Source organism: Saimiri boliviensis, chromosome 1 (assembly GCF_048565385.1).
Source record: "Saimiri boliviensis isolate mSaiBol1 chromosome 1, mSaiBol1.pri, whole genome shotgun sequence".
NCBI lineage: Eukaryota > Metazoa > Chordata > Mammalia > Primates > Cebidae > Saimiri > Saimiri boliviensis.
In genome coordinates this window covers 121,699,762-121,724,953 of record NC_133449.1, presented here as the reverse complement: position 1 = coordinate 121,724,953, position 25,192 = coordinate 121,699,762, and the positions used below count along the sequence as shown (strand labels likewise).

Below are 25,192 nucleotides of genomic sequence, written 5' to 3'. Positions count from 1 at the left end.
AGCTGGACACTATGTCCTGCCCCAAGCAGCAGGAGGGGGCCAGCTCCCTCTTGTTAAAAATGACGATATGGCCAGGCACAGTGGCACGCACCTGTCATCCCAGCCCTTTGGGAGGCCGAGGCTGGTGGATTACTTGAGGTCAGGAATCTGAGACCAGCCTGGCCAACATGGCAAAATACCGTCTCTACTAAAGATACAAAAGTTAGCCAGGCGTGGTGGTGCACACCTGTAATCCCAGCTACTTGGGAGGCTGAGGCGGAAGAATCACTTGAACCTGGGAGGTAGGGGTTGCAGTGATCTGAGATCACGCCACTGCACTCCAGCCTGGGCAACAGAGTGAGACCCTCTTTCAAAAGAAAAAAAAGATTGAGAAGTGTCAGGGAAGGCCTCCTGAGTGCAGCCAACATGTGGAGGAACAGGAGCAGCCACCCCGCAGAAGTGGTCAGTGTTTCTGAGGATCAAGAGGGCAAACACAGGCTGGGTGCGGTGGCTCACACCCATAATCCCAGCGCTTTGGGAGGTGGAGGCCAGAGGATTGCTTAAGGCCAGGAGTTCAAGACCAACCTAGACAACGTGGCAAGACCTTGTCTCCATGAAAAACATTTTTTTAAAATTAACAAATTAGCCAGGCATGCTGGTGCACACCTGTGGTCCCAGCTCCTTGGGAGGCTGATGTGCGAGGATTACTTGATCCAGGGAGGTTGAGGCTGCAGTGAGCTGTGATGTCATCACTGCACTCCAGCCTGGGTGACAGAACGGAACCCTGTCTCAAAAAAACAAAACAAAACAAAACAAAAAAGAGGGGACACACAGGTGGGAGAGGTTATCTGGGCCAGATGAGGCCAGGTGTGGAGGCTAAGGGGAGAAGCTTGGGCTTTATGCTAAGAATGAGGGGAATCCCCTGAAAGCTTTGAGCCAGGGAGTGAGATGATCCATTTATGGTTTTGAAAGGGCTCTCTGACAGCTGTGCGGAGAGTGGATTGGAGGAGGCAAGGCAGGAAGGAAACGGTGAGGGAGATGTTAGGGTTGGGGGCAGTGGTGCTTGGGTGGGTGGGGACTGGGGAAGTGGGAACTGGGGAGGTGGGGACAGGTGAGTCGGGCCGTATCGGAAGGTAAGACTGAAAACACTGGCAGGTGGGTTCAAAGCCTGATGTCTGCTCCACTACCCCTGGGTGTGGGTCCCTGGGGCCAAGGGTAAGGAGTGAAACAGACCCATCCCGCCCTCGAATAGGGAAAGGCAGTAGAAAGGGATCTTTCCTTTTAAGAGTGGCCTGGATAGCGTGCTGTGGGGCCTTCTGGGAAAGGGTGAGAACTTGGCCACTGCAGATAAGGCTGGATCAACTCTCAGTTGGTTCAATCCCTGAAACATCACTTATTTCACAAAATCCTGGGGTGTCAGGTAGGCACACTCCTGGAACAACCCTTTCACTTCCGTGTGGGTTGAACTGTGTTCCCTGTAAATATATGTTCAAGCCCTAAACCTTGGTACATGTAGTGTGACCTTATTTGGAAATAGGGACTTTGAGGTTGTAACCAAGTTCAAATGAGATCGTACTGGCTTGGAGTGAGTGCTAATCCAGCGACTGGTGTCTTGATAAGAAGGGACAGGCCAGGCGCAGTGGCGCACGCCTGTAATCTCAGCACTTTGGGAGGCCAAGGAGGGCAGATCACGAGGTCAAGAGATTGAGACCATCCTGGTCAACATGGTGAAACCCCCTCTCTACTAAAAGTGCAAAAAATTAGCTGGGCATGGTGGCCCGTGCCTGTAATCCCAGCCATTCGGGAGGCTGAGGCAGGAGAATTGCCTGAACCCAGGAAGCGGAGGTTGCGGTGAGCTGAGATCGCGCCATTGCACTCCAGCCCGGGTAACAAGAGCGAAACTCCATCTCAAAAAAAAAAAAAAAAGAAGGGACAAATTTGCTAGACGTGGAATTTGCTGGGCACTGTGGCTCATGCCTGTAATCCCAGCTACTCTGGGGGATTGCTTGAGCCAAGAGTTCAAGACCAGCCTTGGCAACATAGCCAGATGCTTGCCTCTAAACAAATAAAAGTAACAGGAAATTCGGGCGCAGCACACAGAGGCAGAGACGGGAGTGAAACAGCCACAGACCAAGGAATGCCAAGGTTTGCTGGAAGCTGCCAGAGGCCAGGTGAGAGACATGGAACAGATTCTTCCCTAAAACATCAGCGGGAGCACGGTCCCACCAGCACCTAGATTTCAGACTCCTGGTTTGAACTTGCTTATGCCTCTCAGTGTGTGGTTGTTACCACAGCCCCCAGAAACTTACAATCTGCACGTAGAGAAATGGAAGCCCAGTAAGTGGAGGGATTAGTCCAAGGGCAGCCATTGCTAAAGTCCACCCAAACTCCACAGAATGAAATCAGGGAAGGCTGTCTTCCTGAAGAAGAATAACCAGCTGCTATTTCCAGAAAGAGCTAGGCAGGAAAAACTCAGAGACATCTAATGCATTACCCCCAGTCCAGTGCTCCCTCCCAGGCACCTCTGGCTCCTCGCCACGTGGGGAATGCCCTGGACCATCTCATCACATCTGCAGACCGACCCCTGCAGCCTGCCCATAACCCTGGAGTAAAGAGGCTACGAAGACACCGGGGAAAAGTTGCCCTGGTGGCAGCTGCTCTGCAGAGAGCCTGCCACACAAGGGCTGTGCCATGAGGTGCAGGGAGAGCAGTCATGATAGATGACCCCCGAGGAAAAGAGCCAAGGGTCTCAGTGGACCCCTGCTAAACATGGTGATGCTGTATGGAAGCGGGGTCATGAAATATCATGACTGGATAATTTCATCCCAAAGACTCCAATGACTAGATGAGAAGTGCACTTTTATTTATTTATTTATTTTTGCTTTATCACCCAGGCTGGAGTGCAGTGACGCAATCACAATCATAGCTCACTGTAGCCTCGAACTCCTGGGCTCAAGTGATCCTCCCACTTCAGCCTCCCAAGCAGCTTGGACTACAGGCACATATCACCATGCCCAGCTAATTTTTAAATTTTTTTGTAGAGATGGGATCTCACTCTGTTGCCCAGGCTGGTCTCGAACTCGTGACCTACAGGGATCCTCCCTCCTCAGCTTCCCAAAGTACTAGAAATTACAGGATGAGCCATGGTACCTGGCCTGAATAGGCATCATTTTGAAAACTTCATGTTTAAAAAAGGAATCAGGTCCCATCTGTCTTTTGGGATGCATGTTTTTGTGTTTAAACACTTGGAATAGGAAAAGCAAGCCTAGAGGCGGGAGGCAGGAGATCTGAGTTCAAGTCTTAGCTCTTCTACTCCTTCCTTCCATGGCTCGGAGGCTTTTTCCATCAGCATGTGGGAAGTAGAAAAGTTCCTCTTCAAAGTTTCCTTTCTTGTTTAAGAAAAATTCGTAAGTATTAGAAATACTAGTTTGTTGTAAACGCTTTTTTCAAAAGCCTTCTTGTGTTTTTGCTAGACACCCTATCCTATGTAGCTGTTAGCCATGCTTACAGGCACGTAGTACATTCTATGTCCTTGTACTTCAACCAAGGTATCTGTGCTGGACGTGCTCACAGGCATGTTCCAGCCCACAGCCTATGCCCCTTCCTTATTTGGACTTCCTTTTTTTGCTTTCCATTACTTTTACCTGTTTAGAAAAGTTTCAAATTATTAGCCAACCGGGTTTTAGTTTAGATTGTGAGGTCTGGCGCCAGCCAGTGGAGATCAGACACAGCAGTAAGGACAACGCTGAATGTGTAAGAAATAAATATGTCTGCTTTCCTTTCTCCGTTGGCAAGGTTGCTAATGGGGGTACCCTTTCTGCAGGAAGTAAAAAGAATTGCTTTGCTGAGATATCTTTTTTCCCAGTACTAATTTTTCTTTGCAGCACCAACAAGAAAAATTTTATACATCACAGCAAAGCCACTCTAGTGGCTCCCAAATGGTGCTCCATCGAAGCCTAGGGGTACCCTCAATAGGCCTAAGGCAGAGCTCCCTGGCTTCCCAGCTAGAAAAACTTACCTTGGTGTTCTTATGTGTTGAGGTTCTGTATCAAATTCCATGGGAAGAAAAGACTCTGTGGCTTAAAAAAGTCTGTACCTTGCACTGGAGCAGCTCTCTGATCCCTTCCAACCTATCTATTCCAAGATTCTCCATCAGAACCTCAAATGCTGTTCCAACAGTCTTCATCCAGTGTAGAGGTTGTTACCAAGCTTCTTTCTACTGACTGCTTGCTGGAGAGTGGCCTCTTGTTTACCCACAGGAGCCTGCAACTTCTGGGGCGTGATGCTGCTGAGCATGATCTTTATGCTGGGACCCTGGGGCTGGGGGGCCTGGGTGAGAGGAGAAAGCAAGCAGGAAGACAGGGTGACCCTCTTTTGAGAGCCCAGAGGCTTGGCATCCCAAGGCTGGGGAAGAGGCTTCAAGGGGAGCAGGCTGGGATGGGCAGGCAGGGTGGCACAGCGGCTAAAGTACAGATTCTGAAGTCAGATCCCAGCTCTGCCTCTTACAAGCTGTGTGACTATGGGCTAAGCTCTTGTTTTCAGCCCTTTCACCTGTAAAATGGGGGTGGTAATAGGGCCTACTGCATAGGGCTGCTGTAAGGGTTAAGTGGGTCAGGTTTGTAAGGTGCTGAGCCAGGGTCTGGCATAAGTGCCCTCTATGTACAGGGCATGGGTAATTGGTCGTTATGTTTACATGGAGGCTGCCTGGAGCCTCAAAGTGAATCCAGGGAAGGCAGGAGCATTGGCTGCACTGGTGCTGATCACTTCCTATCCCAGACAGGTCCTTTCAGGAACCCTGTGCCAACACATTCCCAGACCTCACTACTGTCTATAGACAGTGTATCAGCTAGCTATTCCTACATAACAAACAGCCCCCAAATTCAGCAGCTGAAAATGCAATAACATCTAATTTGAGTTCACAAAACACGTGGCTGAGAGCTGACTGATCTTGGCTGAGTTTGCTCACATGTCTAGGGGTGGGCTGGCTGTCAGTGGATCTCAGCTGCCCTTGGCTCAGATCCACGTGTCACCTCATCCTGTGTCTCCAGCTAGATACCCTGGGCATGTTCTTCTCAAAACGACAGCAGAAGCTCCAGCGGGTAAGTGAGATGCATGAAGTCTCTTGAGGCTGAGGCTTGGAGCTGCCACACTGTCCCTTCTGCCACATGACATGGGCCAAAGCCAGGGTCCAGGACAGCCTGGACTCAAGGGGTGGGGAAATGAATCCTACCTCTTTAGTGAGAAGAACTGCAAACGTGTGTGGCAGACAGCATGGAGACAAGAAGGGATGAAGACCCAGGCCATCCCTGCAATTCACCACACGCCAGTATGTTACGGAGGTGCCTGTGAGGATCTCATGGCCCCACTAGCTGGTTTTATTCCTGATTCTTTCCTATAGGTTAGGGAATCTGGGGCTTTGGAGTCAGAACACCATGCCAGCCTCAGGCTTCAATTCAGCTCTGACTGCCATCATACTTGGTACCTAGTAAATATTGAATTTATATTTCCTGCACCCATTTATTCTTTTATTAAAATATTTATATTTTTAAACTTTTTTTTTTTTTTTTTTTTTTTTTTTTTTTTTTTTTTTTTTTTGAGACAGTCTCACTCTGTCACCCAGGCTGGAGTACAGTGGCTCTTTTCGGCTCACTGCAACCGCTGCCTCCTGAGTTCAGGAAATTCTCCTGCCTCAGCCTCTCAAGTAGCTGGGATTACAGGCTCCTGCCACCACACCCAGCTAACTTTTGCATTTTTAGTGGACACAGGGTTTTACCATGTTGGCCTGGCTAGTCTTAAGCTCCTGACTTCAGGTGATCCGTCCACCTTGGTCTCCCAAAGTGCTGGGATTGCAGGTGTGAACCACTGTGCTCGGCCAATTTTAACATTTCTAAATTTTAGTTTCCTTTTTTAGAGATGGGGTCTCACTGTGTTGGCCAGGCTAGTCTCAAACTCCTGGCCTCAAGTGAGCCTCCCACCTCAGCCGTCCAAAGTGCCAGGATTAGGGGTGTGAGTTGCCGCACCCAGCCTATTAAGATATTTGTATTGTGAAATATAACACCCTGAGAAAACTGCATAAAAGTGTGCGGCTTAGCCTTGTGTATCTACTGATGAATTAAAAGGTCAATAGTGGGTCCCCTGGGAGTCTTCTCCCACTCCCCCAATTCAGTAGGCAGATGGATGGGAAGCCCCCCCACGCCATCTGGGTCCTGAAAAGGTAGGGGACGGGATCTGGGAGGCGCAGGGCATCCAACCCCTCCCCCTGGAAAGCAACGTAGCTGGGGCCTTACTCCTGCTCCTGGGGGCGCCGATGCTGGTAATTTGCAGCGCCCTCTCTTGTGAAACCCTGCGGATTCTGCTTGCAGGAGGTGGACGGCGGCGTCCTCCGCCTTTTGGGGCCTCTGGACTTTGGGAAGAGGATGGAGGGTTAGAAAGGGAATGAGGTCCTGAACCCCAAGTGGAGGTCGCCCGGGCACTCCCCACCAACCCTTACGGGGGAGAGGTTATAGAGGCAGCAAAGCTCGCTCTTTGCAGCATGATTTCAAACCCCGTCTAGGGGCTTTCAGAAGCCTGGAGAAAGGCTCGGTTTCCGCCTGCCCCGCGGCGATGCGTTCGGAGCCGCCGACGCGGCAGTGCCATCTGCTGGCTGCTTTTTAAATTGCGGGATTGGATCCTCGGTCTCTCCGTGGAAAGGGGAAAAGATTAAACCATTAAAAATAGTTTAAAGGCCGGGAGTGGTGGCTCATGCCTGTAATCCCCGCACTCTGGGTGGCTGAGGTGGGTATATCACAGAGTCAGGAGTTCGCGACCAGCCTGACCAACATGGTGAAACCCCCGTGTCCATTAAAAATACAAACATTAGCCGGGCGTGATGCTGCAAGCCTGTAGTCCCAGCTATTCGAGAGGCAGGAGAATCACTTGAACCTGGGAGGTGGAAGTTGCAGTGAGCCAAGATAGCGCCTTTGCTCTCCAGCCTGGGTGACAGGACGAGACTCCATCTTGAGAAAAGGTTTAAAATGCTGACAACCAGTGTTATGCGGAGTTCAAGGGCATGTCTCACAGTTAGCCAGTGGAGGGGGAAGGGGGGGGGGTGAATACAGCCTGTCTGAAGAGAGAGAAATGAAGTAATAGCAAAATCATTAAGTGTTTATGATTCATAAACACATACAATTTTTGTCAACTAAAAAATATTTAAAAGTAAAAAAAGTTTCTGTGATTCAGAAATGCTACCTTTAGAAGTCACCGTAAGAGTACACACGAAAAGGATATATGGGTCAAAGTGTTTGCAGCAGTGTTGCCCAAAATAAGGAAATTTTGCAACATTGTGGGGTGGTTGAGATAACTATAGAATATGCATCAGAATACAGTGAAACCATTAAAGGTCGTGTGGAAGAATATTATATATATCGGGAAATGCTCATAATATATAGTGACAATTTAAAAAGCAGATTACAAAACCATATGCCAAGACATGATTTCTGCCCAAGTCCATCCTGATGGGCCAGCTGACAAAGGCTGCTGCACTCTGAGGGCGTAGGGGCTCCCCACACCCACGATCGGGTTCCTTAGGAAAGGACATGTGAGTGTTTCCTGTACATCCTACGGGCGAGCTCACAAGGACCGTGAATGGGGGAGTCCTCTGAGGTGTCGGGAGCTGCTGCAGCCATCTTGTCACTGCCAGGAAAGAGCTGTCTCTAAGGGCGAAGGCACAGCGGAGGAAAGCAGAACCAAGACAAGACAGAGAAAGTGAAAGTGAGAGAGGGAGTGAGACATGAGGTGACAAAGTCTGGGTCCTTGGCTCCTGCTTGGTGTAAAGCTAGCCTGCTCCTGGGCTTTAGAGGTAATACATTCTTTCCTCATCAGGTTAACCTGGGTTTTTGTGCTTGTAACCAAAAGGGTCTGCACACCCCTCCACACAAGCTCCCAGCTCACTTCCTTTGCACTGAGCGGTAACTGGAGGTGGGGGGCGGGTACTTGGACCTACCTTGCAAGGCTTCTCTGTGTTAGTGCCTGGAGCCTATGCTCTCAGCCAGCACAGCCAGGGTGACACATCAGGCCAGGTGTGTCCTGGATCTGCCCCCTTTCTGGGTGCAAACCTGAACTGAGGATCCCAAGGGCGGGAGGGAACGTTTCCTGCCTCAGGGCTGTGCCCCTGCTACCCCTCTGCCTAAAATTCTCCCCTCTCCGTGCTCCCTGGGCCAGCTCCTTCGTATGTACTGCAATTCTTTGAACAGCGCCTCCTCTGAGAAGCCTTCCCTGACCACCTTGCTGAGGACACCATTCTGTCCCAGCTTCCATTTGCTCTGAGAGTGGCCTCCTGACACTTTGCTTCCATGAGGCAGAGACCAGCTGGGAGCAGGGAAAGTGTTGGGAGCCAACTTACCCCTATCAGCAAGTGGAACGGGTTTTGCTGCTCCAAAACAGAGTTCTAGCTATGCGGGTAGCCGCTAGAGAGCAGAGCTAAGGGCATGCTAGGCTGAGGGTCCACAGTCCGCCCTGAACGGTGCCTCCCAGCCTGGAGCTAATGAGGGGCCTGACCCTGGGAAGGGGCTTGGTGCAGGGACCTTTGGAAGGGAGGTCATTTCTTGCTCTTATCATCGGAGCAACAGCTAGATGGGTGGGGGCACCCATTCAGGGACATGCTGCGGGTTCAAGCTTTGACCAGCCCAGAACACTCGTTTCATTTGAGGGTCTTGATATCAGGGTGTAGCACCAGGAGCCGGAGCCTTTGGTTCGAAAGCTAAGAGTGGGCAATCAAAGCTGAAACCAGGCCGGCGACTTAGGAGCTGGAGAGCGCACAGGGCTGAACACATGACTTAGGGACCAGGAAACCAGGGAGCAAAGTCTCCAGGGCGCTCGAGCAAAACCCTAGATGGTCTGCAGGCAACACGGGGTGATGAGCGCAGCGTGGTGAGAAACACATCTCCTTTCTCGGGGCAACGTTTTCCAGTCCTTCTGAGTAAATCAAAGAGCAGTCTCAGCTTGGTGATTGCAGGTCTCTACACCTATTTCTCTCTCACTCTCTCTTTTAACAAAAGTCTATCAGCAGCCTCAGGCTCAGGATCTGCCTCAGGTAAAAGCCTGTTAGGTGTAATAACAGTGATCGCTTTTATTGTGTTTATTTTTATAGCTACTTTCTAATGATAGCAAGTGATTGTGAGTTTCCATTTAGGGTAGTAATAGGAAGTTTCTTTTTCAAGTAAATGTGCATAAGTCAAAGGAGAATGCTGAAAGGAAAATGGCATGTGGTTAATAGACCAGGCTGCGGCATTGTTGGGCTGCAGAAGGAAGGGGTGTGGGCCACACAGGAAGTTCTGGAAAAGCAGCTGAATGCAGGTGCTGCCTGTGGGCCAGGGAGCATCTGGAGGCGTGGCTGGGCACAGCTTGGCTTTTGAGCCCAAGAGAGGCCTGCTGGGGACGTGCTGGGAGCCAGCCCACCTCTACTGGCAGGTGGAACGGGATTGGTTGCTTCAAAAGAGAGTTCCAGCTATGGGGACAGCCACTAGAGAGCAGAGCTAAGGGCATGCTAGACCAAGGGGCCACAGTCCACCCTGAACTGTGCCTCCCAGCCTGGAGCCAGGAAGCTCAGGGAGGCCAGTGGCCCTGCCCAGGCCTCAGTACTGACCCTGCACCCCCAGCCCCAGCTGGGTGACCCCCAAGGGCTTCCTGGAATTTGAATGCGGGGTTGTTCTGTGTGTGCTGCCTCTGAAAGCATGTCACTTTGACGTGGACGTCTCGGGTCTGGTCCTGGTGCTGTCCCTGTCTCACCATGTGGCCCTGGGTGAGTCACCTCTCCAGGCCTTGATTTCCCCATCTGTAAACAGAGATGAGTGAAATGACCTTTAAGGGCCGTGGCAGCCCATTCTGCATTGCTTTAAAGGAATACCGGAGGCTAGGTCACTTAGAAAAGAAAAAGAGTTCTTTGGCTCACAGTTGTGCAGGTTGTACAAGAAGCATGGCACTGGCATTGCTTCCGGTAGAGCCTCAGGAAGCTTCTGCTCACGGTGGAAGGGGAGGAGGAGCTCGTGCCTCACATGGCAAAGGAGCAAGAGCAATGTCAGGCTCTTCTGAACAACCAGCTCTCGGGTAAACGAAAAGAGCGAGAACACTCTCATCACCACGGGGAAGGCACCAAGCTATCCGCGAAGGATCTGCCCCCATGACCCACACGCCTCCCACCAGGCCACACCTCCAACACTGGGGGTCACATTCAGCATGGCATTGGAGGCGACAACCATACACCCAAACCATGTCAAGGACCCATTTTGGTGAGGACACCAGGGACCTATTCCTTCTCCTCTCCTCCACATCCTTTCACGTGGGGCTCAGCAAGGAAGGTAGTGCTTGGGTCAAATTAAAGCCTGAGCTTCATTTCCTGCTCCTGTTATGTAGCCCAGGCTGGAGTGCAGTGGCGCCATCTTGGCTCACTGCAACCTCGGCCTCTCAGGTCCTGGTTCAAGTAGTTCTCCTGCTTCAGCCTCCCGAGTAGCTGGGATTACAGGCACACACCACCATGCCCAGCTAATTTGTGCATTTTTAGTAGAGAGGGAGCTTCACCATGTTGGCCAGGCTGGTCTTGAACTCCTGACCTCGTGATCCATCCGCCTCGGCCTCCCAGAGTGCTAGGATTACAGGTGTGAGCCCTGTGCCTGGCCTAGGGTATATGTTTAAGGGCGGCATTGCAACCCTGGACAAGTCACTTAACCCCCGCAGGTTACAGTTTTACAAATGATCCCATTTTCCTCAACTGTACAATGGGATAGGAACACGTCCTGAGCAGAGCTGGACTGATGGCCCGGCAGTGCCTGGCCACGCAGTAGGCCTGGGAAGCTCTGACTATCACTGCACAGGGAGCTGCTTGCAGAGCTTGTTTTCAACCATGGGCTTGGCAGGGAACTGCCGGCATCCCAGCCCTAAGAGGAGACCCCAGGACTCTATCACTGCCAGTGGGGGGAGTGGCTGCTGGAGCAGGGCTTCGTTGGAATAAACTCCTTCAAGCTCCAGGCAGAACGCCCAGAGTGGGATTGCAGGTATGGTTGTGAGGCTGGCCTGGTGCTCCCATCTGCAGTCCCTTGGGATGGGGCCCCTATATGGCAGGGGGTCTGGGTGGAGAGACGATGAGGATGGGGATGAATCCAGGACTGCAGACAGGCCAGTTCCATGGATGATTTTCATCGAGGTGCCTTTAAAGTCAGTTCAACACTGGGCTTTGCGACCTTCGAGGCGTGCAGGTACGAGTTACCTGCGGCAGTGGGGGATGCTCTTGTTAAAGTGCAGACTCGGATTCAGCAGGTCCAGGGTGGGGCCTGAAATCCTGTGTTCCTAACAAGGCCTCATCATGGATATGGAGGGCAGGTACCTCACTTCTCCTGTGGACCCAGCTTTTGAGGAGTCAGGAGAAGAAGGTTCAGTCCCAGCTGCCACCACTCTAAAGTCCGCTGGAAACAAAGACTAATACAGATGGCATGGGAGAAGGCCCAGGCAAACAGGGAGGTGGAGAACCCTGGTGGGGCTGCAGTGAGCCCTGAGGAAAGCTTACTGGAAGAGGGGGCCGGAGGGATTCAAGGACTTATTCCAGGAACCCAAGGAATGTGTGGGCCCTAACTGCTGCAGCATATGAGAGATGCCAGGAGGAGCTGGCTGTGGTGGGCCATCCCAGGCCATCAGACAACTTGTAGTGGGTGAAGACACAATGTTCATGGCCAGAAGAAACTCCCATGGACCCTCAGGTCAAGGCTGCGAGAAGCACGAGGAAGGGCAGCACTGAGAGTCATCGGGAAGAGGCAAGGAGATGGTCCTGACGCCGCCCTGTTGTGGCCAGTCCCTTTTGGGAAAGCTGAATAAGTCCATGTGGGAAGCCAGCCCCTCTTCAGAGGTACTGATGGGGAGCCCTCTGCGTGATTCTGTAGGCTCCTTTACTCCCATACACGTATTTTCTTTCTCTGTGCACACACACACACGTGCACGCACACACACACACACACACACACACACGTCCTGCACACATCTTATCTATCTCTGATTTTGAAATGCACTTTTGTTTTTTTTTTTCACATTTCAGCATCTCTGAACTCAGTGGCACCCTACACTCCTTATTGGCCTGGCTTGATGCTGACATCCTTCAGCCCAGGAAAGACCTGAAGATCTCTAGGTCTTGAGGCACTTAGAATACCTCCACCTGAGACCACTTTAACGTGATTCCTCTGCTTGAGGAATTTTGGACCATGCTGTGTGTATTCAGCCCCCAAACATGAGTAAGCACCAGCCTGCAGTTCAAATTCTCAGAGGAAGTTCCTGGTCTTCTGCCCAGTGCCAAGTTTGATTGCTGTGAATTTCCTTAATGTCCCCTCCTGTACAACAGGTTTATTCGGTGTTAGCCCTTACATCAGGGCCTGACTCTTTGGTTTCCAATTTCCTCTGGAATATGCCATTAAACTGTCCATGTTGGGCCTTTTTTCTATTTAGTAAATATTTGGTGCATTTTAGAGTTGATAGCATTTTAGATTTGAAGAAATAACTGGCAAAATCAATAAAATCTGTTTCATCATCACAAATAGACTAACAGTTCTTTAATTTTTCCATCTAATACTTTAATTTTCCATAGGTCCAGCTTTTCAAGAAGTCCAATATCTCCCAGTTCAAGTGTCTTTTCCCTGGAGTAGATTGGGAGACTTGAGGGGTATCTGTCCAAAGATACCTGTTTCTAACCTCCCATCTAGCCTGCTGGGGTGCCTAGAATTGTTACCACAAGGTGTCGCTGTTGAACAGGTTCTGGTGCCGTCTGGTGCATGCTTGTCCCCCTCTAGAGTGATCACTTGCTGGGCCAAGTCCCTCCCCTTAAGTGGTGGCTCACATTAAGGTTCCCAAGTTACAGCCTTTTAAATTCACCCTAATAAACTCATCCAGGCCGTTTAGGTCTTCAGCGGCTTCCAGCCTCAAACACACATTGAGCCAAAACCTGTCTGTACCACCAGCTCCAAGCCCCCTGTTGAATCTGGGTCATTGATCCAGAAGCCCCTTCATTCTGGGCCTGTGGTGTCCTTTCCAGACAGCGGACCTCAGTCAAGGACATCCCAACCCACTAGAGAGGTTCCAGGATCACAGACCCTCAAAAGGGGCAGTGTTGAGGATTCAGTCTCTTTTCTACCCAGAAATCCCATTAAGTATGTTGTATCACCTCCTCCCCAGGGCTGTGTCTACATAACCCAGGGAAGCCATTCATGGAACAGCTGCCTTATGAGTGAAAATCTACACCTAGACAATGTGCTATGCCATCCCAGCCAGAAAAAACTGTTGGCAACTTCCCTTGCCAAAAGTGCCTTGTATCATAAAATCTTATGCCATTATTGCTTTCTGGCTCAGGATCCTACCACCCTTCAAAGGATGGCATACAACTCCCACCCTGTGCGTGTGCGTGTGTGCGCATGTGTGTGCATGCGCGTGTGGGCGCGTGTGTCCGTGTGTGCGTGTGCATGTGCATGCGTGTGTCCGTGTGTGTGTGTGTGTGCGTGTTTGTGTGTAGAGGCTGTTCTTGAGGGCAATAGGTGAGCTTTTGTTTTGTTGCGTCAGGTCTACATAGTAAAGGAGAAAGGCTAGAATATTAGGACAGTATTAGGATAATGGATGGGAATATTTTAAAGCAATTCTGAGGTGGAAGGAACAGAGAGAAAAGCCTTGGAACAGCCAGAGAAAACTGTCTTCAAGGAAATGGACTAAGCTTTGTCTAGAATGTGTGAGGTAAACGTCTCCTCTAGCTTCCCATGAAGATACTGGTGAGGTGGACACTGCAGGGTTTTGTCAGCTGGGTTTCTGTTTCGGAGATGAAGTGACCCTGGCATCAAGGGGACGTGGGACACAAGCAGAGGCTTCCAAGGACCCCAGGAGCACCTCTGTTCCATACAGATGGGGAAATTGAGGACCAGAGGAGGGGCTTGTCTAAAGTCACCTAGTGAGTTAGAGCCCCTAATGGCTTTTCCCATTAGAAATGAACCCCAGGCCAGGGGTGGTGGCTCACATCTGTAATACCAGTGTTTTGGGAGGCTTGAGCAGGAAGATCATTGAAGGTCAGAAGTTTGAGACCAGCCTGGCCAACAGAGAGACCCTGTCTCTACAAAAAACAATTAAAACATTAGCCTGGCGTGTTGGTGTGCACCTGTAATCCCAGCTACTTGGGAGGTTGAGGTGGGAGGATTGCTTGTGCCCAGGAGTTTGAGGCTGTAGTGAGCCATAGGTGAGCCACTGCACTCCAGCCTGGGTGACAGAGCAAGACTATCTCAAATACCAAAAGAGAATAGGAAAAAGAAAAGAAAGAAAGAAAGAAAGAAGAACCCCAAACAGCCCGCCGTGAGCCATGGTGACCCCAAATCTCCAGCGTCCCTGTGGGGTCCCAGGCCGGCTCAGTGGAGGTATTCCCGCACAGTGAGCTCCTTCAGGGTGATGCCGCGGGGCGCGGGCCTCCGGAGCTGGCTCTCCTCCAGCCTCTCCTGCAGAGACACGAAGTCCTTGCCCAGCGCATAGGCCAGGCGGATCATGGCGTCCAGCAGAGGCGCGTAGTAGCGGTGGCCCTCCCGGGCCTGCAGGAGCTGCAGGGCCCTCTCTCCGGCCGCGAAGGCCTCGGCGGGGCGGTCGAGGTCGCGGTGGCATAGCAGCACGGCGCACAAGGCCGGGACGGCGGCCGCGGGGCAGTGGGCGGTGAGCTTCTCCTGCAGCGGCAGCACGCGCAGCAGCAGCTCCAGGGCGCGCGGGTACTGGCCGGCGCGCAGGCAGCCGAAGGCCTCGCACAGCTCCTGCCGAGTGAGGAAGTCCAGGAACTCCCGGGAGCGGCGCACGCAGCGGATGGCGTAGAGCAGGCCCAGGTAGTCCTGCAGCGCGCGCCGGCGCTCGCAGATGATCTCCTCCGCGAAGTTCCCGGTCAAGTGCTTCCTGGGGAACTCCACATCTTCGATCTCCTCTCTGAACGTCTTCAGCAGCGCTTTCTGGAGCTTCGCGAAGTCGGAATAGCGCCGTTCCAGGACGGCTTTGTTGTTGTCAAAGCTCCCGGTCTGGATGACGATGATCTGGTACACCTAGGGCGCAACGCAGAGAGAGCTGTGGCCACCTCCCAGCGGGGGCTGCGGTGGACGGAGCGCCCCGAGAATAAAATTAACCAGGCCGGTGTAAAGCATGCCCTAAAAACGGGCGATCCTTATATGCAATTCTGTTTGTTTATTTATATATTTATATTTAGAGACAGAGGCTTGCACTGTCACCCAGGCTGGAGAACAGTGATGCGATCATAGCTCACTGCAATCTTGAACTTCTGGGTTCAGGTGATCCGCCCACCTCAGCCTCCCGAGTAGCTGGGACTACAGGCACACTCACTGTCCGGCTGATATTTTTTGATTTTTATAAAGATATGGAGTCTGGCTGTGTTGACTAGACTGCTCTTGAACTCCTGGGCTCAAGCGAGCCTCCTTCCTGGGCCTCCCAAAGTGCAGGAATTACAGGCCTGAGCCACTGCACCTGGCCCAATTCTGTTTTTAATTGCTATTGGCATCAGCTGAGTCAACCCTGGAACAACAGCACAGCAAGGTGGGGTCATCCGGGAGGAGAAAGGGCACGGGGACCTGGCCTGCAGGCTGCTGGAGTCCCTCTTGGCTTTACTTGCTAAAACTGGGCCTGCATTTTCTGAGCTAGGATGCTGTGTTTTCCAAATGTTTCACACTTGGGAGTTAGTTTTAGGTACAATATAACATCATTTAGGTTCACCAGTGATGGCGTTATATAGTAAGAAAATCATTCCTTTTCAATTCTCTTTCAAGAGAATCCTGATTAAGGGCAATTATATATTAAGGGCAATTATAACCCATGCATCTGACTCCAGAGCTAGATTGCATGGGTTATAATTATAGCCCCACCCTGGTCTAGCTGTGTGGTTTTAGACTGGTAATTTAACCTCTCCGAGCCTCAGTTTTCTCATTCATAAAACGAGGACAGGCCTAGTGCCTACCTCGCTCAGTGAGGATTAAATGACATAATGCACTGAAACCACATGGAGTTGTGCCCAGCATGCCGTTGGCATTCAGCTCTAGCTTTGTTATTATCCTGGTCCCAGGTAAGTGAAGGAGAAGGATGAAGTGCGGCTCTTAGGACGTCTTGAACATCTCCTTAACACAAGCTAAAATTCCAGTCTAACAGGGAGAGCGGCCCCCAGGCTCGGGGCCTTCCCGAAGCCACAGTACCCAGCTAGAATTGAATAACAGCAGATAGCTTTCCTTGTATTGACTGACCTTTCTAGTATGATTTTTCTTGTTACTTTTCTTTATGCCATGTGACGTTGGTTTTCCATTTAAGGTATTTCTCTTCGAAATAAATGTATCTTGTGTTTTAAAAACGTGATCCAATTGAAAGAAAAAATAAGTAATAATAATTATAATGGATACAGGGATATGGCAAAATTGGTGAAGAAAGGATACAGGTGACCCACACCTGATAAGATGGGATTAAACTGGACTATTTCCTTCTTAGAACCAAGAAGCATGAGTCATATGGTTGGAATCCTCACAGAGGCTAGCAGGTACTGAGCCTGAAATCTTGCTCTTTGGCCGTTTTCTCCGGAAGAACACTGTGAGTTAGAGTGTGTCGACCCATTTCATAGTTGGGAAAGCTGAGGCCCCACAAGATTTGTTCAGGGGCAGGAAGGAAGCAGAGTGAAAGAGGCGCCGCCATTTCCCGATCTCTGCTTACCACAAACTTGGAGACTTTTCTCTCCTCGATGCGAGCCGAAGCGATCTCGAAGAGCAGTTTGACGTGCTTCCGGCGGCATTTCTCAGTCTGCCAGTACTGCTGAAGCTCCCGCGTGGTCATGCTGGAGTTGGAGCTCAGGCCGCTGTGTGTGTCTGGAATGACAGCACCCTTAAGGATCTGCACCCGGTCAGTGCACTTTCGAGGCAAGGGCTTGGGGAGATGGCTGGGTGGATCTGAGATGCGATAGCAGAACTCCTAAAGAGTGCTGAATATCTTTCACTCCCACCCCACCATTTATAGGCCCAACCAGGGCATCAGGCAGACCTCTGTGTCCAGCCTGGCTGAATCCACCCTACAACTGAGAATGTCAAATAGCCTATCATCCCCAAGTGGTTTCTCAGCTGTGAAATGCTGTGCAGGCACTTCACATCGTCTGCGGATTGGCCTTGGTGAAATACCTGCTCCCGACAAGCAGAGACCGTGGCTTGCGTGTTTCTGAGCTCCCTGCAGCCCTGACTTAATGATTGTCACCAGGACTTCTTGAGCACACATTGGTGGATGGGGGAGGGGGTCGGGGGAGTGATGAGGGTGTTGTGTTCCAGCCTCAGCGGGCTGGCTCTTCCCAACGTTCCCATCTAACTGCCCATGTGCCAGGCTCTTCTCAGACACACACTCCTCTGCTTTGCATCCAACTCTATTTCCATGCCTGGAAAATGAACACAGTGTTTCTTAAACTCCACTCGAGCCCTGCGCCTCTCTGAGCTTCTTGAGAAGTGTAAATAATTGTGCATTTTATTGCAAAGGGCATGGGTCCCAGCTCTTTTCCAGTCTACCCTTCAAGACTCAACCCCCACATCACTGCAAATGCCCCTTGGCATTAGAGTAAGAGCCTCCCACCTTGCTCCTATAGCCTTTTTTGTGGCACATCTAACTATGTTTCACTGATCCGTTTCTCTGCCAAACCTCAGGGCCAGTGCGGTGTTTGATTTGTTTTGTTCCTGCTTCAGCAGTGCCCTGCATAGGGCTGGGAACAGAGCAGGTATTCAACAGGGGAATCTGGAAGGATTGTAAGAAAAGTTCCAGGAGATGGCGCTACAGCAGATGCTGTCCATGCCCATGGCTGGGCCATGCCCTCTTGGCACTCACTTTTCCGGAACATGCTACTGGCTTCCCTGAAGGCTTTCGAGGGCTATAGCAGCAGACCCAGGAGCGTCCCTTCTCTGATGCAGGACGGGATTGGTAGATAACAGCCTAGCTCCCTCACCCCTAAGATAGGACAACCTAGAGATATGTTCCAGGGTCTCCCAGAAGACCCCTGCTGGAGTTGAGCCCCAGCCACCGACCGTGCCCATTTGTTCGCTGATGCCCTGCGCTGGCCTCCTGCCCTGCCCTTCCTCCATTGCCCACGCTCCTGCTGTGACTCCTGGGACCATCTCCCGGATAAGTAGCTTGCACAGATCTGTGTCTCAGTGCCTGCTTTGGGATAACCCAAGTTACAAGAGCTGCCCAGGCCTCTTGCTGCATCCGCCAAAGCGACCCACATTTGTACTTTGAATGTCTTCCGACATCTCCCCCGGATCGAGTCTCAAGCCTCAAGCCCACCTAAGTGCCCATCAGGTCCTGGGTGCGGGAAGTCAGGGCCAGTGGCTGGTGCTTCCTGCTTGGTCCTTGCAGTGCACTGGGTTATGGGTCCCGTCCAGCCAGGGCTCCCAGGGTGCTCTGGACTTGCCATGCTCCAAGTCTGCCAGAGAAACAAGAGAACAGTGAGTACCCCCTCCAACTGGGGTTCCCCTTGGCTCCTGGACTGCCTAGGAGCTGTGTCATGCCCCCTGCTGGCAGGCGGAGGGAATGACAATGGCACCACGGCTGAACCTTCCTGGCTCACCCAGCTGCCAGATCCCAAACCTGGGTCTGCCCCTTTGCTGGGCAGGAAGGCAGAGAAGACCCTTCGCCTACTGTGATGATCCATGTGTTATTGAGGTGGTCCTTATGTACTGCTCAGAGTTTTAAATGAGATGATTTCAAGCAAAAGCATTGGCTTTAGCGATTACTTGAGTGAAAGATGCTGGCTTGTTCAGATACTCAGTTTTATGTCACACATGTGAATGATGTCTCAGTGTTCAGGCTGGGCATGGTGGCTCATGCCTATAATCCCAGAACTTTGGGAGGCAGAGTCAGGAGGATCACTTGAGCCTGGGAATTTCAGACCCACCTGTGCCATGTAGTGAGACCCTGTCTCTAGAAAAAATTTTAAAAAAATTATCCAGGGGTGGTGGTGCACACCTGTGGTCCCAACTACTTAGGAGGCTGAGGCAGGAGGATCCCTTAAGCCCAAGAGACTGAGGCTGCAGTGAGCTATGATGACGCCACTGCACTCTAGTCTGGGTGACAGAACGAGACCATCTCAAAAAAAAAAAAAAAAAAAAAAAGAAGAAGAAGAAAAGAAATCTCAGTATTCAGTGCAGAGCAGGCAGATATGCTGGTATGAATCTTCTATAGATCAATCAATTATCCATCTATCAGCAAAATTAGCTGATAGCTTGTTATACCAACTTCAGACTCACCTAGGTTATTCACAGCCCTTCATCTAGTTTAATGCTCACAAAAATCTATCATTACCACCAAATAAGAGATGAGGAAACTGAGGTCTAGCCCAAAGTCACGCAGCTGGTGAGTGTGGGCAACAAGCAAAGGTGCGTCTGTCCCCAGTGCTCAGTGACATCCCAGTGTGTGCCTGACACTCAGCACACACGCTGGCGCTGGCCTGACCACTGGCTGCAGTCAGGACTATTTTCTTCTCCTTTTTATAAGGGAACCGAGACTCAGAGTTGCCAAAAATGAAGAGCTGGTGAGTGGTGGACAGGCTACAGCCCCAGGCTGGGCTGACTTCAGAATTCTCTCCACCTTACTCAGGGAGGGAGAATAGGCAGCTGGCATCTGGTTTACATAATAACTCTGTCTGTGACCCTGATAAGTGGATGAGATGACCTGTTGGCTGACAAGTTGCTCCATTTCTCTGTGTTTCTGTTTCCTATAAATTGCGGATAATAAGAGAATCCACATTCACAAGGCTGGGGAGAGGATTCCAACAGGCAGACTCTGAAGCCTCAGCTCAGGGCCCTGTCCGTCCCAGGCACTGTGTAGTAGCCCTGCTCTTAGTGTCCAGCAAATCCTAGATGCTTCCAGAAATACTTGTGAAATAAATGACTAAGTTAAGGTGGACTGGAATAGAATTACAAATGTTTGAGACAACTTCAAAAACGGGACAATTAAAGCATTAGCTCAGCTGGAGCGAGTATCTGGTATGCCAGTTTGGCACAGAAATTCAAGACGAGGGAGGTGCAAGTGACCTCACTTTTCTCTTACCAGGACCTGAGGAAGCTGCCAGTGGAACACAGAGGTAGAGCTGGGACTTGAACTCCAGTCTGTGGGATTCTGGGCCCTTGGTCTGGCCCCTGGGCTGACTACAGCCTAGAGAAAGATAGAGCCAATGCCTCCCTGGCACCCTGGCACCCCTGAGCACAGATGGGGGCCGGGGGGGGGCGTCATGCATGTCCCTGAGCACAGCTAGTGCCCGTCCCTTGCTCCATGGGTGAGAGCCCCTGGCCTGGGAAAGGGGAGGTCAGCTGGGGCCTGGAGCCTGCACGTCACAGGGAAGTGCTTGCTGTGTCAGGTGAAAGGAACTCTGTGGTTCTGCATAGCTGTCCAGTGGGTGGCCCTCAGGGACCCTTGATCCAACCTCACCTTTTACAGATGGGCAAACTGAGGCAGGCACGGGGGCCTGGCTGGCCCAGGGCTGCACATTCTTGAGCATGCTGTCACGGACACCTCTCGCTTCTCTTGTCCCTGTCAGGGAGTCAGGAGACATGGCCTTCCATCCTGAACAACCGTGTGACCTTAGGCAAGTTCTTTAATAGCTCTAGGCCTTAGTTTCCCCACGTGAAAAGTGTGGCTACAAGCTCCGTCCTGTTGATAAGATGATAGATGACTGGAGGGGAGGTTTCCTGTATTCTGATAGATACCTAAGTGAGATAGCTGGTGGCCTACGTGATTTTTGGTAGCTGAGATTCTTGGGGGCCCAGGGTTTTCCTTGGGCACTCCTATGCTCAGCACTGCTATAAAATGGGTGATGGCGAGTGGCCTTGGTCACAGGGGCCCCAACCTTTGCAGATCTGCTTTCACGACCAGGCAGCTGGCTCCAGGTCAGAAGCGGGGCAGTGTTGGACCAGATACCTTGTAAGACACCAGAAATGATGCCTCGGCATGCATTAGGTATTTGTCCTAATGTTCTCCCTCCCCTTGCCCCCCGCCCTCTGACAGGCCCCGGTGTATGATGTTCCCCTCCCTGTGTCCATGTGTTCTCCTTGATCAACTTGTACTTATGAGTGAGAACATGCGGTGTTTGGTTTTCTGTTGCTGCATTATTGAAATGCATCACTATAAATACAACAACTCCAGTAAAGACTGAGAAAGCTGATCATGAAACCAGGCCTTAGAATAAAAATCAGGCCGGGTGCAGTGGCTCACGTCTGTAATCCCAGCACTTTGGGAGGCCGAGGTGGGTGGATCACCTGAAGTCAGGAGTTCAAGACCAGCCCGACCAATATGGTGAAACCCCTTCTCGACTAAAATTACTAATTTAGGGCCTGCTGGCATGCGCCTGTAGTCTCATCTTCTCGGGAGGCTGAGGTGGAAAAATTGCTTGAACCCGGGAAGCAGAGGTTGCAGTGAGCTGAGATCGCACCACTGTGCTCCAGCCTGGGCAACAGGGCGAGACTCTGTCTCAAAAAGAAAAAAAAAAAGAGAGAATAAAAATCAAATTCAGCAGCCACAGTCAGCTCCCTTATGTTGTCATATTGTCTCTTACGGGTTTCAATGGGAGTCACACATTTAAAGAGGAGGTGGAAGGAAAGAGTTGAGCATTGGTGTATTCATTGGGTCTCGGGCAGCTTCCCATCCCTCTCCAGGCCTCAGTTTCCTCATCTGTGAAATGGGAAAGCAATCCTGTCGCTCTAAAAGCTCTCTGGGGACAGCCACATAGACAGTTCCATGGACCTTTCCTCTCCTCTCCTCACCCTCTGTAACAAAGCTTTCTCGACTTTATAACAAAATACTGCAAGTGTTGGTGCTGTTGGCCTAGGGACCTGTAGTTGGCCCAGGGGACAGAGCAGCTTCCCAGCCCCCACTACCCTCCAGCCCTGTGTGCATAGACAGTCATTCTCCTCCTCCTATCCCCAGGTGTCCTGACCACCTGCTCTCCAAGAGCTGCCTGCCAATTCCAGTCCTTTTGCTGGGCACACAGAGGTCATGCTATCTTTCTGAGGGTCTGCGGAGGACTTTTCATGGGGAATGAGCCTCCAGAGGGGTAAAATAAAGCACCTGGCTCACTCCAGGAGACAGGAGATCCTGGGACACTGGATGTGTGGCTGCCTCTGTTGGGGAAAGGATGGGTAACCTCCGACACCTAGATGCTCAGCTGAGAAGTCTTGCCAAAGCCAGGGCTCCCAGCCCGAGTGTGTGTGACAATCCCTGGCGGGTGGGTGTGGAGGTGGGGGTGGGATACCAGGGGCTTATTTAAAAGCAGGTTTCCTGGCTCCTAACATAGGAAAGTGCCTTTGAACAGGCCTGGATTCTGTATTTTCCACGAGTACCCTAAGGCTATGCTGACACAGGGGTTCCCTGACACTGTTTTTTGAGAAACACAGGTGTGGTGACTTATTCTCCAGGCCCAAGATGGGTTGTATAAGTGCCTAGCATTTCAAAAGGAATGGAGGTGATTGAGGGTCCAGGAGCTGCCCCCTCCTCTGCCTCCGTGTGCTAAGGAGAGCTCCAGACACAGCGGCTGTCACCAACCTTTCCCCGTCCCACCCTGCCCCCAATAGGTGCCAGGCAGGGTCCCAGGAGGGGGTACTCAGCCCACAGTGGACAGAGGACAGCTGAGCTTGGGATCAAATACTGACCTCCAGTCTCTGGGGCTGTGTGTGTCCAGGGGTCCAGGAGGAGTGTCACATGGCTCCTTCAAGCTCTCGGTTCCAAGCTCCGGTGACCAGCCGAGGGGCTGCCACTTTGCTAAGTTCCCCGTTTGAAAACAGGAAACCGGCTGTGAGCAGGCTGTGACCTGCTCCGGATCGCCCCAGCCCATTGGCTGGTGAAACATGGTATACTGAATTCAATTGGCAGCCTGTCAGCTGTACCTACTTCTCCTTCCGGGCAGCGTAGAGAAGGACAAGGTGTTTCGGGGCCAGCCTTGTGTGGTCTAGGTGAGCCTCGCTCTCCCTGCAGCCTTGCAGCAGTCTGGCTGTCCTTCGAGTCCCCGTTGATCTCTGGCATTCAGGCATTAGCTCCCAGAGCCCTTTAACATTCATGATTCCACTCTATGGGCTAGGCAGGTTGGGGGCCGGCATGCCCCATGAACAGGTGGGAAAACCGAGGCTTGGATCACAGAGCTGGTGGGACACAGAGCCAGTGACGAACATAGAAGAGCAGTGGGGTGGAATTACAGTTCCATCTGGTGCCTTTTCTCTGAGCAAAGCTGTATCCATCACCACCAGCAGAAAGTACCAGGGAAGCGAAACTCCTCGGTACTGGTGTGATTCACGGCCACCCATCTTTGTGGCTTTGAGGGCAAGATACTGAAATCAGACAGAAGATAGAACGTCACTGGCTGGCCCAGAAGTTAACTGAGTTTCTTCAGAGCCATGATTCCCTTCTTCTCCATTAGAGGTAGTCAGAGTCCTGATTCAGATGGGGGTTACTTCTTTGTTTTTCCTTAGAAATTAACTGCCTATGAGATCCCCGAACAATTGAGTTTCATTTTCCTTGTTTGTGAATTTTATATAAATTGAGCCATGTACACTGTGTGTATTCTCCAGTGCCTTGCTTCTTTCATGCAACATTTACGTGTGTAAGATTCACTGATCCATTTCTGTGTAGCTGGTTTTCTCATTTCCATTGTTGTGTTGCTACATTATTATTATTACTATTTATTTTACTTTAAGTTCTGGGACACATGTGCAGGCTTGTTATGTAGGTATATATGTGCCATAGTGTCTGCTGCGCCTATTAACCCGTCATCTAGGTATTAAGCCCTGCATGCATTAGGTATTTGTCTTAATGTTGACCCTCCCCTTGTCCCCCGCCCCCGACAGGCCCCAGTGTATGATGTTCCCCTCCCTGTGTCCATGTGTTCTCATTGTTCAACTTGTCCTTATGAGTGAGAACATGCGGTGTTTGGTTTTCTGTTGCTGCATTATTTAAATACATCACTATTTATCTTTTTTTTTTTTTTTTTTTTTTTGTCTTTTGATGCACACTTGGCTTGTTCCTAGGATGGCCATCACGATCAGTGCCACTGATGATATTCTTAGAGATTTGTCCAATTCCATGTACTTATCCGAGGTGAAATTGCTGGGTCTTAGAGTACGGATAGCTTCAACTGTGCCAGATTATGACAAATATTTTCCAGAGTGGCTGCACCATTTTATATTCCTGCCAGCAGCATATGAGAGTTCCAGGTACTCCGCCTTCTCACCTGCACTTGATATGGTCATTATTATTATTATTTTAGAGATGGGGTCTTGCTCGGTCACCCAGGCTGGAGTGCAGCAGTGCCATAGTAGCTCACTGCAACCCGGAACTCCTGGGCTCAAATGATCCTCCTACCTCAGCCTCCTGAGTAGCTAAGACTACAGGTATGTCACCATGGTTGGCTAATAAAATATTTTTTTTCGTAGAGATTGACCATGATGGCCACTATATTGCCCAGGTTGGTCTTGAATCCCTGGCCTCAAGCGATCCTCTTGTCTTGGGCTTCCAAAGTGCTGAGATTACCAGTGTGAGCCACCATGCCTGGCCTGGTCAGTGTTTTTTAGTGTGTCACTGCATTAATGTGCAGTGGTCTCTCATCGTGGTTTTAAGTTGCATTTCCCTAAGGACTAACGATGTTTAGCATCTTTTCATGGGCTTATTTTGCCGTCCTTCTGCCTTCTCCAGTGAAGTGTCCTTTCAAAGCCATTGCTCATTATGGATTGGATTATTTTAATGGTTTGTAGGTGTTCTTCACGTATTCCTTTGGGTTTATGTGCTTCTCAGTGTCCTTTTCCATCCTGCAATTTGCATTTTGTACTCTCTTAATGGAGTTTTGTGATGAATAGAAGTTGCCAACTTTAAACAACCCTATCAGTCCTTTGATACGGTTGAACTTCGACTCTCCCAATTGCAACACAAAATTTAATAAAGTCCTCCTGGTACCAAAGCCTTCTGCCCTGAGCCAGTGTCATCCTTGGCAGGCATGAAGGTTTCTCCTGTATTTACTGCTGCAACCTCATAGGCTTGTGAGGCTTAAGAGGAGTTCCGAAGAGCCAAGCACTTAGAACAATGCTGTTCTGTGCTGTGCAAGTGCGGGCAGTTATCATTCTCGGACCTTTATTGCTTGTCTTTTTCACTGGGGACTCTGTAAGGTCCCTGTTTACCTATTGGCCTTGCTTATTGA

General features: G+C 50.8%; 1 protein-coding gene across 3 annotated transcripts; it reads right to left on the bottom strand.

Moving 5' to 3' along the window:
- Nucleotides 1-6,492: 6,492 nt before the first annotated feature.
- Nucleotides 6,493-22,812, bottom strand: SNX20 (sorting nexin 20). Of its 3 annotated transcripts, XM_074403091.1 has the most exons (5): nucleotides 22,662-22,812; nucleotides 20,446-20,667; nucleotides 18,304-18,442; nucleotides 16,702-16,853; nucleotides 13,527-15,041 (listed from the first exon to the last, which is right to left on the bottom strand). In XM_074403091.1, the coding sequence occupies exons 3-5, from the start codon at nucleotides 18,431-18,433 to the stop codon at nucleotides 14,373-14,375; spliced, it is 951 nt and encodes a 316-aa protein (XP_074259192.1). In that variant the 5' UTR covers nucleotides 18,434-18,442; nucleotides 20,446-20,667; nucleotides 22,662-22,812; the 3' UTR covers nucleotides 13,527-14,372. The 3 variants fall into 3 exon arrangements, with proteins under 3 accessions (XP_010346136.1, XP_074259192.1, XP_003937311.1); XM_010347834.2 differs by lacking the exons at nucleotides 13,527-15,041; nucleotides 20,446-20,667 and adding an exon at nucleotides 6,493-9,790; XM_003937262.3 differs by lacking the exon at nucleotides 20,446-20,667.
- Between the last annotated feature and the right edge of the window lie 2,380 nt (nucleotides 22,813-25,192).